At 46.7% G+C, this 12,613-nt stretch overlaps 1 protein-coding gene and 1 long non-coding RNA gene across 4 annotated transcripts in view; one reads left to right on the top strand and one right to left on the bottom strand.

Annotated features, from left to right (window-relative positions):
- LOC122455464 overlaps window positions 1–10,093 on the top strand; it is a 25,735-nt gene extending 15,642 nt beyond the window's left edge. The window contains exon 2 of the long non-coding RNA XR_006273681.1: window positions 9,534–10,093. This is a non-coding gene — a long non-coding RNA (uncharacterized LOC122455464). The remainder of the gene's footprint in view (window positions 1–9,533) is intronic.
- FAAH (fatty acid amide hydrolase) overlaps window positions 1–12,613 on the bottom strand; it is a 22,103-nt gene extending 9,490 nt beyond the window's left edge. For 2 of the 3 annotated variants that reach the window (XM_043490544.1, XM_038414825.2), the window contains exons 1-9: window positions 10,762–10,887; window positions 9,606–9,719; window positions 8,080–8,223; window positions 6,861–6,994; window positions 6,144–6,350; window positions 4,748–4,788; window positions 3,249–3,373; window positions 1,969–2,094; window positions 274–371 (exon numbers count right to left, since the gene is read on the bottom strand). In XM_043490544.1, the coding sequence (XP_043346479.1) occupies window positions 274–371; window positions 1,969–2,094; window positions 3,249–3,373; window positions 4,748–4,788; window positions 6,144–6,350; window positions 6,861–6,994; window positions 8,080–8,223; window positions 9,606–9,719; window positions 10,762–10,872 (1,100 nt within the window). In that variant the 5' untranslated portion in view covers window positions 10,873–10,887. Of the gene's footprint in view, window positions 1–273; window positions 372–1,968; window positions 2,095–3,248; window positions 3,374–4,747; window positions 4,789–6,143; window positions 6,351–6,860; window positions 6,995–8,079; window positions 8,224–9,605; window positions 9,720–10,761; window positions 10,888–12,395 lie in introns of those variants that run through there. The other variant, XM_038414826.2, reaches the window with a different exon arrangement.

Genomic DNA, 12,613 nt, shown 5'->3' with positions numbered 1-12,613 from the left:
ACTGAGGCATAGAGAGGTTAAGTGACTTGCCCAAGGTCTCACACAAAGTGTCTGTGGCGAACCATTGACCCCAGGCCTTCGGAGTCCCAGTCCAGCACCTTAACCAATAGTTCGTCCTTCACCCCTCTTTGTCACTTGGCCTTACCCAATAGATTATCCTTCGTTCCCATTTGTATTTTTTAATGAGACCCATATGCACATTTTAAAATTCCTGTGTATCTAGAAATGCAGATGTAGATGCACATGCAAACAGTTGCTCGAGAGGATACTTACAAGTGGTCCAAAAAGGTGGAGCACCCGTCTGCAAACAATCCTCTTACAAAAACATCAAACACAAGCTGCTCAACACGGCAGGGTTTGAACGGCACCAGCTAAAAGGGACAAGTGACAGTGGGGTAGGAGATACTTTAGTGACGTGAGTGGCACAGAACTGGGATGGCAAACCAGTTAAGGGCTTCTGCATCTGTACATTAGCACAATTCACTCACACCCTGTTCACCAGGGTTCACAAGGAATATCTGATGCTCATGTTCCAGCCCCCAAACCTAAAAAACCCCCGAAAGACAAAGAAAGCTGCTATTCCTGAAGCCAGTTACTCTGCAGGGGGCAGTGGTGAGCCCGAGTCTGCTTAGAGCACTTAAGCACGTAAGGATGGAGCAGCTGTATTAACTTACACCCATAAAGAGTTTGGCCCAAAGAAAAGCAGATCTGCAGCCAGCAACTGCTCTGCTCACCCCATATACAGCCCCCGTTCCTAATCATAGTGGAAACTGAATAAGAAACAAAGACCTGATTTCTTACACTATCATGTCTGCGGTGATCAAAAGGGATCCCCCAAACAATGGGGACCTCTAGGAATTGAATAGCTCCCAAAGAAATTAAAATCCTACAGTATTTAATAGAGAAAGAGCCTCTCTGTAGGTTTTTTGAACCTTTCTATACAATTCTGTTCCAGGGATACAGTTGTCTATTGAATCCTATAGAATGGTTTTAACATTATTTTCTATTGCATTCATTAGAACCCTTTCACAAGGGACTGGAGAATTTTAAACAAGTTACTTAAATGGTGCATTTCTCAATTAAAAAAAATTAAAAACCCAAGATGCACAAAATTACCACACAAATGACCATTTATTTCTTGCAGTAAGTGTATGCTAACGTCATGGAGGCTGCTTTAAGAATGGCTATATACTGGACCCAAGGGTGAAGTCCTGACCCCATTTAAGTCAATGGCAAAATTCCCACGGACTTCACTGGGGGCTTGATCTGAAGTGTTTAGAGCAGGCTTTATGCACAGAAGCCCTGATTTGTGCTCTTTGGGTGGGATGCTGGCTGAGGCATGAAAGAAATGGGGAAGGCTGATACACTGACAACAGGCAGCTGGTGAGCCAACCAATAACGTCTCATTGTTTCCCTGTGCTATCCTATCTGTCTCTTGTCTTATACTTCGATTGTAAGATCTCTGGGGCAGGGTCTGTCTTTTTGTTCTCTGTTTGTACAGCGCCTAGCACAACGGGGTCCTGGTCTAAGTTCTTTCTAAGCTGTGTGGCTGTGCAGCAAGCTATCAAAGGCCGCACACGCACTCAGCCACAGGGGCCTGGACTGTGGCTGGGGAGAGGCACCTCTCCCCCGGCCCTGGCCCCAGAGCTGCGGCGAGAGAGGGCTGTGGGGGAGTCTACTCTTCCTGCTGCAACTCCGGGACAGCCTGCACCCCAAACCCCTCATCCCTAGCCCCACCCCAGAGCCCTCACCCCCCACATCCCAACCCTCTGCCCTAGCCCTGAGCCCCATCCCACACTCCAAACCCCTCAGCCCCACCCCGCCATACATCACCTCCAAATTGGTGCACATAACAAAATTCATTCCGCACATGGATGTAAAAAATGAGAGGGAACATTGATCCTTGTCCATAACTAGGGCTCATAAGTGCTACCGCAATACACACAAGTGCATTGTTGTTATAAATACCGTATGGCCTGCATTCTCCAGAAGCTGCTTGGTCTCCAAAACCGCCCGTCTCATGGAAGGACCTGGCATTGTAAAAGAATCAGTGTCATAATATCCTACGCGGAGGGGCCGTGAGCTGGAGAACACCTGAAAGAAAGGGTTTTAAGGGAAGGTTGTTGGTGGTGGTAGTACGAATGAAAGTGAAGCTTTTACCAAGAACTACAATCACATTTGAGGCTTTAAAGCCAAGAACATACACCTATTAAATCAATCCCACTGGGCGAGACTTGCAGGTCCTCTTGTGCCAGCGTTCACATCTTCCCTCTGCCCGTATACCGATGGGTACAGATCATAGAAACGTAGGGCTGCAAGGGACCTCGAGATGTCAGCAAGTCCAGCTCCCTGCACCAGGGTGGGGTAAACCTAGATCATCCCTGACAGGTGTTTGTCCAAACTGTTCTTAAAAACCTCCAGTGACAGAGATGCCACAACCTCCCTTGTAAACTTAAAAATTATTCCAGAGCTTAACTAGCCTGAGAGTTAGAAAGTTTATCTTAATATCTAATCTAAATCTCCCTTGGCGCAGATTAAGCCCATTTTTTCTTGACCTTCCTTCAGTGGACATGGAGAACAATCGATCACCGTCCTCTTCATAACAGCCCTTGACATATTTGAAAACTGTTACCAGGTCAGCCCTCAGTCTTCTGTTCTCAAGACTAAACATGCCCCCTTTTTTAAACCTTTCCTCACAGGTCAGGTTTTCTAACCCTTTGATCATTTTGGTTGATTTCCTGTGGACTCTCTCCAATGAATTCCCATCTTTCCTAAAGAGTGGCGCCCAGAACTGGATCCAGTTCTCCAGCTGAGACCTCATCAGGGCCAAGCTCTTCTTGGCCCTGGCGAAGTCTCAGCACCAAAGGCTTATGCGAAGATGGATATAGTTCATGCACATTTGGATAGGAGTTAAAGTTTATATAAAGAATAGTCTTGCAGGTAAAGCCAGAGACTCGGAGAACTGGGTCTCCTCTGACTTGGTCGTTATTGCACTGCATGCCCCAAGCAAGTTATTCCCCTGTTGTGTGCCTCAGTTTCCCCACTGGTAAAATGGAGATTATATTAACCTCACAGAAGGGAAGGGAGTTGGGGAGACTTAATTTGTTAATTAGTGCTTTGAGATCCCCCCAGCAGAATGCAAGTGACTGTTATTGCTCTATTTTCAAAGGTAAAGGATAATGAGCTGCTCATCAGTGGGATGCTCTTGGAACATTCCTCGTCCTTCAGAGACGTATCTGGTTCTTTACCTTCTCGTTGAAGGGCAGGGGCGGCACAGTGGGGTCCAGGCGGAACATGTCTTCACACAGGAGTGCTCTCATGCACAAAGCCAGGCTGTCCACGTCCCTCGCCATTGGCCCTATCCCTACTACAGCTGGAACAAAAAATCAGAGAGAACATTCATGCAATCAAACAGATGCCCACAAGGTCCATATTCAGGAGGCATAGCTTACATAGGAATTGCCATACAGAATTAGATTGCGGTCCTCCTAGTGCATGACCTGCCTCCTAATGCACGACCTGCCTCTGACAGTGGCCAGTACCAGCTGCATCTGAGGAACGTGCTAGAAATCCTGCAGCAGGCAAAGATGGGATAATCTGTCCCCAGGGAATGTTTCCTCCTGACCCCAAAATGAGAGGCAGATTTATGCCCTGAAGCATGAGGGTTGATATCTCTGCCAGAACTCTTTCCCACTCCCTCAATTCTTACTATAACAATTCTGGATGTTCTCATTCGCCATGTAAATATAGAAGGTTTCCAGGTATCTCTGATACTTATTTATTTCATTCATTTCTAATCAAGAAAATTGCCAAACTGTGTTGAGTTTTGTTGTTGGGTTAACAGGCTTAACAAGGCTTAACAAGAACCCCCACAGCTCTGTCACAAGTGGAGATGGCCTGAGCTGGAAAAGAGGCAGGGAACTCTGAAGAATTCCAGGAAGAGTTGGTCTAAGCTCCGGCCTGCCGCCAAATCTCTTGCTATGCCTCCGCACTCCAGTGAGAGAGGCAACACTTCACAGTTCAGACCTGGAACAGGACATGTGAATCAGTGCCCAATAAGATACCTAAGGGATTTGGGAAAGGGAAGCGCCAGCAATCTCAGGAAACCTTCAGATATTTTTATGGCTGGCCCTTGTGAATAGATTACTAATCGGGATCTGTCCTTCAGTAAGAACAGACACCAGGTAGACCAGGCTCTGGCTGAAAACACAGGGTTTTCATATTTGGCCTTTCCAGAACAAGTCATGAAAAAAACCCAAGAGCAAAGCACCCTTTATCCAGAATCATAGGCTAGGTGCTCCCTTCAGCACCGAAGTGCAGAATGCAAAATAGAAGAGTCCAAGCAAAGATACATCTTCACCAGCCACTTGTCCTGCATGCAAGACTCTCTATTTAGGCACTTATATATTCCCCATAACCACACTTTCCCAGGGTCTATAGTTTTCTGTGATCTTCCACACCCCAACTCCCATGCAAGAGCAGCGGATTATGTGCCTCCGGCTGCGATAACGGGCAGGCTACCAAGTTCACATGTCTAGCAAACTCAACCTCTTGACCTGAATACAACCCAGCTCATCTCCAGAGAACATCTCAGGGTGGGGTTCTCTCACTCTGGATAGGTTCTTCTCTCGAGCCCCTAAGGGACACTATGTCCCTTCGCAGATCCCCAACCATGTGGATCTTGTTTAAGAGGAGCAAAAACCAAAGAAAGAAAGATTCCCCAATAATCAAAAGATAAAAGTCCTACCTGATTTCTGCCCAGGAATACTGGAGACCACTCCTTTCTTGCTGTGGAGAGAATATAAAGACAGACAACAGAGATTTATTTTAAGATCGTGGGCAATATTAAGCAAAGTGGAGAACCAGCAGAGATTCTGTGAATTGCTGTTCCTTGATCTGAGCTGGACCCCAACAGCACTTGAAAACAACTAGGAGTTTCTAAGATAAAAGGAATCAGGTCTATTCCAGAAGGATCTGCTTTATTTCCTCCCGCTTTCACTTGGTCGTGAATGCTGGAGCCAAGCTTATGGAGGATTCCATTAGCCCACGACCACCGTCACATCCTTCCAAAGCATTCACACTTTGGGCTGAAGTTTCGGGGAGTTAAGTCTCTGCCCAAAGGAGAATTTGCATGTGGACAGACCTGGACACAGAAAACCTGGGTTCTAGTTCCAGCACTGCCACTGGTCTGCTGGGTGACCTGGGGCAAGTCGCGCCCCTCTGTGCCTCAGTTTCCCCATCTGTAAAATGGGGATAGAGATCTACTGATGATAGAGAGTTAGGTAGTGTTAATTAGGTAGCCATCTCCACTGAAATGAGAGTTGAGCACCTAATGCCTTTCAGTGTCTTTTTAATCCCAGCCTCTCTCTCTTTACGGGAAGGCTACATGTGGTGGGGAAGGAACTACACTGTAAGAGTGCTTCTCATGGGTTTTGCTTTTGGGGCGAAAGAAGGAGTTTTCTGAGTTGTGATAAACTTGTCTGTCAAATGCCAACATAGAATCATAGAAATATAGGGCTGGAAGGGACCTCAAGAGGCCATCAAGCCCAACCCCCTGCACCAAGGCAGGACTAAGTAAACCTAGCCCAACCCTGACAGGTGTTCGTCCAATCTGCTCTTAAAAACCGCCACTGATGGAGATTCCACAACTTCCCTTGGTAGCCAGTTCCAGAGCTTAATTGCCCTTGTCATTAGAAAGTTTTTTCTAATACAGCTTCTTTGCTGCAGATGAAGCCTGTTACTTCTTGTCCTGCCTTCAGTGGACATGGAGAACAATTGATCACCGTCCTTGTTATAACCATCCTTTAAGTATCTGAAGACTGTTGTCGTGTCCCCCGCACAGTCATCTCGTCTCAAGACTCAACATGTCCCCTTTTCTTAACCTTTCCACGTAGGTCAGGTTTCTAAACCTTTTCTCAGATTTGCATGATCATTGTGCATGGTTGAAGAGGCGCCCACTCAACATGCTGGCATAGTGAAGTTACGCAGTGTCATACTTTAGACACACGGGCAAAATCCTGGTCCCACTGAAGTCAATGGCAAAACACCCCACTGACGTCAGTGGGTCAGGGTTTCCACCCCGGAATGGTTTTCATTGAAGCATGAGTTACTCCAAGGCAGCAAGACCCAGCGATACACTGTACCTCAGTCTTCCCCCAGTGGCTTTGAGCGTACAAATCCCACAGAAGGCAGCTGGAAACCGGAGGCTTCCTCCTATATCCGTCCCAATGCCCAGGATGGATCCGCCGCTGCTAATCAGTGCCCCTTCTCCTCCGGAGGAGCCGCCAGGTGTCTTGGTGTGGTCCAGAGGGTTCACTGTCTGGCCAAAGATTAAATTACTGCAGTCGTAGCTGAAAGGGATCGAAAGAGAAAGAACATCAGGTACACACAAGGCTCACTTAAAACCTGATTCAACGTCCATTGACGTCAATGACAGTCTTTCCATGGACTTCAATAGGCTTTGTGTCAGGCCGTTACAGTGTAATATGGAGTCATCAGTTACAGTAGATTTCCCTTCCCCCACTTAGCTAAGTACACTGTAATTAACATGATCTTTTCCAGTTAAGTTTACAGATAAGTGTGGGAGGACAGGAAGAGGGGAAATAATATTAATTTTTTTAAAAGTCCACTTATTTGTAGAAATTTAAATTAATTCTATTTTGAACAGCTCTAAAACTGGCTGAAAAGGTAGGGGGAAATTGGGGGAGGGAATCATTAGATTTTGCCCCCTCCCCCATTTTTCATTCAAATTAGAAATACCATCAACATTTTTTCATTGAAATTTCAACCAACTCTAGTTGCGTATAAACATGCTAAAGCAACAAAAATGGGTCAGATCCAATAAAAAGGATTCCAGTTACTTTAACAGGGACTGGGGAACGTTCGTCTTCACAAACGGAAGTGCCCCCCGTCTCTTTAACACTTGCACCACCACACAGTCCTCAGCAGCAGGCTGATTGAGACGCTTCGCAAGCCCCAGGGTGGAATCGTGGCCCTGAAAAAAAAAATCAAAGGAAAAGAGACAATCGATTCAAACTTCCAAATGGAGGATTGCAATTTTCTCACGATTAAGCAGTAGTGTTTGGCACAGTTTACTTTATGAAGCAACGTATGCGTGTGTGTGCATGTCTGCATGCATAACAGTGTGTGTATTCATGTGTACACACACACCCACACACACTTTAGAACATTTCAAACTGGCTTGGGGAGACCCATTGCCACGCAGAATGATGCCTGACTGAAGCCCCCGAACAAAAATAAAGAGGGGGAGGAGTGGTCAATAGGAGAGTATCAGGTCACAAGGAGCGATACTAGCACCTGCTCATAGCCAAACTTGGAAGGATTCGATTTTTAAACTGGTAAAATTTCAGTCGTGTTGATTTCACTGTACAAGCACAAAACTAGGAAAAAATATTTCCAATAATAATTGAAATGTACAGATAGGCAAAGTAAAAAAACAAAAGCAACGCTGCTTGAGAACCTACAGTTTGATTTAAGGACATTTGCTTTGTATATTTTGACACACAATGTTGACCATTTGTGTTTTAAGGGTTATAAAAGCTTTAACTTTTTGAATCTCAACAGCTGCTATCATTAATGACTATCTGACCCCCGCATTGTCTGATCCCCCCATAACTTTCTACAACTGTGAAAACTGTACTTGATAAAAATTAAAAAATGCTTAAAAAAAAATCAAACACTGATATTATCCATCAAAACGATAAAAAAACCCATGGAATTCTGCCAAGCCTACTCGCAGCTAAATACATTCCTAATATCGTTTTCCCATGCAAGCAATTCACAGGATGGGTTGCAATTGTTACTGAGAGGGAGGTGTCCCATGAGATGATTTCTCTATTAAGAGGTTGCCTACATTATGGAAAGGTTTGTGAGCACCTGTCTTAACCCATCCAGCTATTAACTGACAGAATATGCCTGACCCAGAGGCTGCTACTGACATTACAAATCATGAAGATATAGACAGCTGAAGATAAGTGAATAAGAAAGTGTTTTGTTCACAACATTGCATTGGGCTTATGATCCTGCAGTTCTCAAGCAACTAGCTGATGTGTGCCGTACCTTGCAGTTAATGGAATCCTTTATACTGACTGGGATCCCATACAGCAAGTCCTTCTTCTCCTGTCTTTTCACTTGCTGAAGCTGGGATTCAGACTCCTGGAGGTAATCAGTCACACAATTGACTTCCTTGGTCACTTGAAGGGCCTTTGGAAAGCAGACAAAGCCAGTAAGGGAGACAGTCATTCCAGAGATAATCCCACAACCAGGCCACGTTCTGAAGCTGCCTACATCAGAGCAAAAAGTAGCTCTGTCAATTCTTTGCCCCGTTCAGGCAGCTTTATCTGAGGACAATTATTTCTGGATGTGTGTGAAATGATCATTAGGGAAAGAAACCGAGACACAACCTCAGATGGTATGGCAACATCTACAATTAGACGGGATTCTCCCATCAGTTCAGATGGACAGAATTCTTCTGTCAACCTACTGCTGTGTACATGGGGACTTAGGTCGGCTTAACTAAGTTGCTTCAGGGTGTTGATTTTTCACACCTCTGAGCCAGATAGATGGGTCGCTCTAATTTTCTAGTGCAGACCAGCCTTTAAACTGATGTATTCCAGAAGCGTTACCCTCATTGACACCAGCTGAGGATCTGGTACAGACAGTGCTTCAATTTATTTGGAGAAGTGTCTGTGATTATATTTTTAAAATAACGTGTTGGACATTAAGTATTTGTTTTTTGTTTTTTTTTTTTAAATAAAGTCAATTCTAAGTACATGTCAAAGTTTACTAGCCATGATTAATGATATGATTTTGTCACAGGGGTCATGGATTCCATGATTTTAGCTGACCTCAGTGACTTCTGGCTCCAGCTGTAAGCCCCCCACCGAGGCTTGGCTTCCATGATTCATTATTTATTGTCCACATCCTGCCCACGAATTTTAATAAAAAATCCCCATGCCAAAATCTTAACCTTAGACATGGTGATGGAGGACAATGAAAAGTTTGATGCTTTATTTGCCCATAAAAATAAGTTGGTCAAATGGATGTATTGATTTTTGGAAGGCAGAAACCACCATGCCCGAATCCACGTAGGCAGATGGCGTGACAGCGTGGGGCCTCGTTGATTTCACAGCCTCACAAGCATCAACCCATATAAGTCCCTTTGCACAATTGGGGCTTTACTGTTCTTTATTTACCTTAGCCTGAGTTGTAGAATACTCCACAGCAGTTCCCCTAGCTTGGGGCAGTGCAGGACTTTGTTAGCAAATCCGGCTTTTTCATGAGTCAGGTCATGACGTGGTTAAGGATACAAACTTTCAGAACGTTAGCTTGCTTCATAAACTCTTTTGGGACACAGATTGAGCCTAGACACTGCCCCAATAATAGGTTTTCTTTGCAGTCATCTCGAATTCTGAGTAATTTGGAGCATCCCCTTTGTTCCAACGTGAATTGTTTGGAAAGCCTTAAGCCCCAACCATATATTCTGTTTGCACTGAGCAATCCTCTCTTTTCAGATCTCCAAGCACAAAAAAAAAAATCACACAGTCTGATTAGCAACAAGCCTTGGAAATACGTGCATTCCCCACCTTGTCCACGTAGGTATAGAAGACCCAGTCTGGAGAAAGAGAACCATCCCGGAGTTTCTCAGAGAGTTCCACCAAGGTGAGAGAGAGGATTGGGTCTGCATCTACATCAGGATTCTGAGGGAGGAATTAAACATGAAATCCACACATCTATACTTGTGAAGCGCCGGGAAACGCTGCTGCGGTCTCAGACAGCTGCTGCAACCTGCCCCAGAGACAGATCTATTTTGGCAGCACTTGCTGCCATCTCAGTGTATAATCTATGTTAAATAAAACACCCCTTAAAGGTGCACAGTTAAGGCCGCAGAACAGCCAGGACGCTATGGTTGTCATACGCTCAGAACTTTTCAAAACCAGCCGCCTCTGGGCTGACTTTCCCCATGCTTGCTGTCTGCCTAAAAAGCTTTTAAAAAGTTCTAACAAAGTCGTTTCTTCTGGTTTTGGATGATGGAAGGGTCAAAGCTAGCACAATTTCCCACCCTGAATTAAAACAAAACAAAACCAAACCAAAAACTAAAACCACTTTTTTTTAAAAAAATCTTGCTACAGCAAAAATAGAACCAACAGTGAATCTTAACACTGAGAGAGACCCCAGTTCTGCCATTTGGTGTCGAGGGATGCCGTGTGGTGTAAGGGTCAAACAGCAGAACTGGGGCCATGCTCCTTGGATTGAGCAGAACAAGTGTAAAAACAGACAAGTAACAACAGCTGGCTCAAAGGTCACTTCTGGAGTAGCTCTGGGGAGGTCAGAGAGCTAAACAGCCCCCAGGCCTCTCTCAAAGATCACGAGAAACTCTCAGGCACTATGGAAAAAAGCAATTAAAAACAGAAGTACCATAGGCCCTTTCATCTCTTAGGCTTTTATTTTAGTCCAGACCTTCCCGCTTTCCCAAGCCCCTCCTTTAACTTTCCAGCCTCCTGGAAACAAATTCAGGGCTCAGTCCTGCAGGCAGCTGAGTGCCTCTGATCCTGACCCAGCAAAGCACTTCAAACAGGTACTCCCAACCTCAAAGTTCAGTAGTCTCAGCTGAAGCCACTAGCTTTATTCACATGCCTAAGTTGCAAGGCTGGATCAGGGACAGAGTACAGTACTCAGCAGCCTGCAGGATTGAGCATTTGGCTCAAACACTGATGCCTGTAGGTTAGCTTACAAACATACCCAAGAGTGATTATGGAAGCAGGGCACTAGGTATCTCTGGAACTCATCCACGCCACGCTTACCTTCTCTAGGTTCAGATTCCCTGGTGGCAAAAGGTAGAACCTTGTTCATCTCAAAATGAGAACTGGCTTTGAAGCAACCCCCCCCCTTGGCCCCCGAGCTGAGCTGAACACACCAGAACTGCATTTGGGCCCATGTGCAATGAAAACCCCTATTTTCCCTTGCCATATATCACTAGCACTGAAATCTGAATTGATCCAAATCTCATTTCTCTAAAGAAATTCTGCATCCTGAATATTATCCAGGTAATAAGAAGACACAACTCTTCCACAGTATCAGTAGATCTCAGAGAGCTTTACAAAGGAGGTTAGAATCTTTATCCCCGTTATACAGATAGGGAAACTGAGGCACACAGGCAAAACAACTCGCCCAAGGTCCTCCAGCAGGCTAGGTCTCCTGATTCCCAGTCCATAGCTCTATCTAGCAGACCACACTGCCTTCCTAAACAGCAGGGGCCTACTACATCTGATCAACTACATGCCTTTATTTCTGAATCTATTCATCCTGGTGAAATACACTAATGATCGCAGCCCAGTGAGACTTTGGCACTGGTGCTTTCACATCACAGAGTTAAAGTGGGCAGAGGTGACGCAAGATGTGGCTGCAATTATGATGCAACCTTTGAAGCTTCAGGTTTTTAAAAAAACCTGTATGAATCTGCTCTCTCCAGTTTTATAACCCTGCCACATGTGATGCAACAGATTGCTTTGTGCATGTGGGCTGCTCACCAATCAAACTCGCTGATCAGCCTTGCGATTAAACTGCAGCAAGTGGGCAAACAAACGGGGACTGGACGGAGGAGCCAAATTCACTGACATTAAGCCTGCAAGGTGATCAGGCCTCCCTTTTCTTGCTTCTGATCTTGCTGGTGTGCAGGGAATTGAAATGCACCTTGGCCGCAGCTCCCTGCCCCCAGGCCAGTTGAACTTTGTCCCTAGCAAAACCACGTTATGAACAAAGATACAATGCTGGAAAGTCAGGGAGTTGACAGTTCAATTCACTCTTAGTCCATTGCCCATAACTCTCCCCCTGCCTTCCGGTCCGGCGCGTCTGGAAAAGTCCCATAGAGCTCAGCAGAGAATTAACTCCCCCGCTGTAGAGTTCTCTACTGAACAAGTTCCATAGGGGTCTGTAATAGGGATTTCCGCTAAACCCTATGACAGGGGTGGCCAAACCGCGGCTCCTGAGCCACATGTGGCTCTTTTCCATTTCCAGGGCAGCTCACAGAGCTGCCCCAATTCTCCACCTACCAGACCAGGGCAGGGGGGGAGCTCGGAACTTCAGCCCTGTAGGAGACACCTGCCGGGGCTTGGGGCTGGAGCAGGAAGGGGGCGGAAGCCCCGAGCCCCAGAGGGGCTGAAGTCCCCCCCCAGCTCTAGAACTTCCGAAGATGATCGTGGGCGGCTCAGAGGGTCCCTACATTTGCCCCCCGCCCTAATGCCTTGCGACAGGGCCCCGGGGGGGGGGGGGGGTTCTCTTTCGGACAGTAGCTCCCACCCACCCTATCTGGCCCCCGCATTGTCTGATCCCCCCATAATCAGCTCGGCCCGCAGCCGGAGCAGCGGGGCGCCCACCTGCTCCCGAAAGCGCGCGGCGGCCTTTTCCATCCGCGCCCGCGCCCGCCCCCGCGCCCGCCCAGCCTCGGCCACCGCCCGGCGGGGCCCGCGGAGCAGCAGCGCCAGCAGCAGGGCGGCGGCGGCGGCCAGCAGGGCGGCGATCGCCGAGGCGCCCGCTCCCATCGCGGCGCCGCGTGTGAACGCCCCGGGCCGGCCTGCCGGGGCCGGATGCAGCG

Source organism: Dermochelys coriacea, chromosome 8 (genome assembly GCF_009764565.3).
Source record: "Dermochelys coriacea isolate rDerCor1 chromosome 8, rDerCor1.pri.v4, whole genome shotgun sequence".
NCBI lineage: Eukaryota > Metazoa > Chordata > Testudines > Dermochelyidae > Dermochelys > Dermochelys coriacea.
Note: the sequence above shows the minus strand (reverse complement) of the source record. Positions and strands in the feature narration are given on the sequence as shown.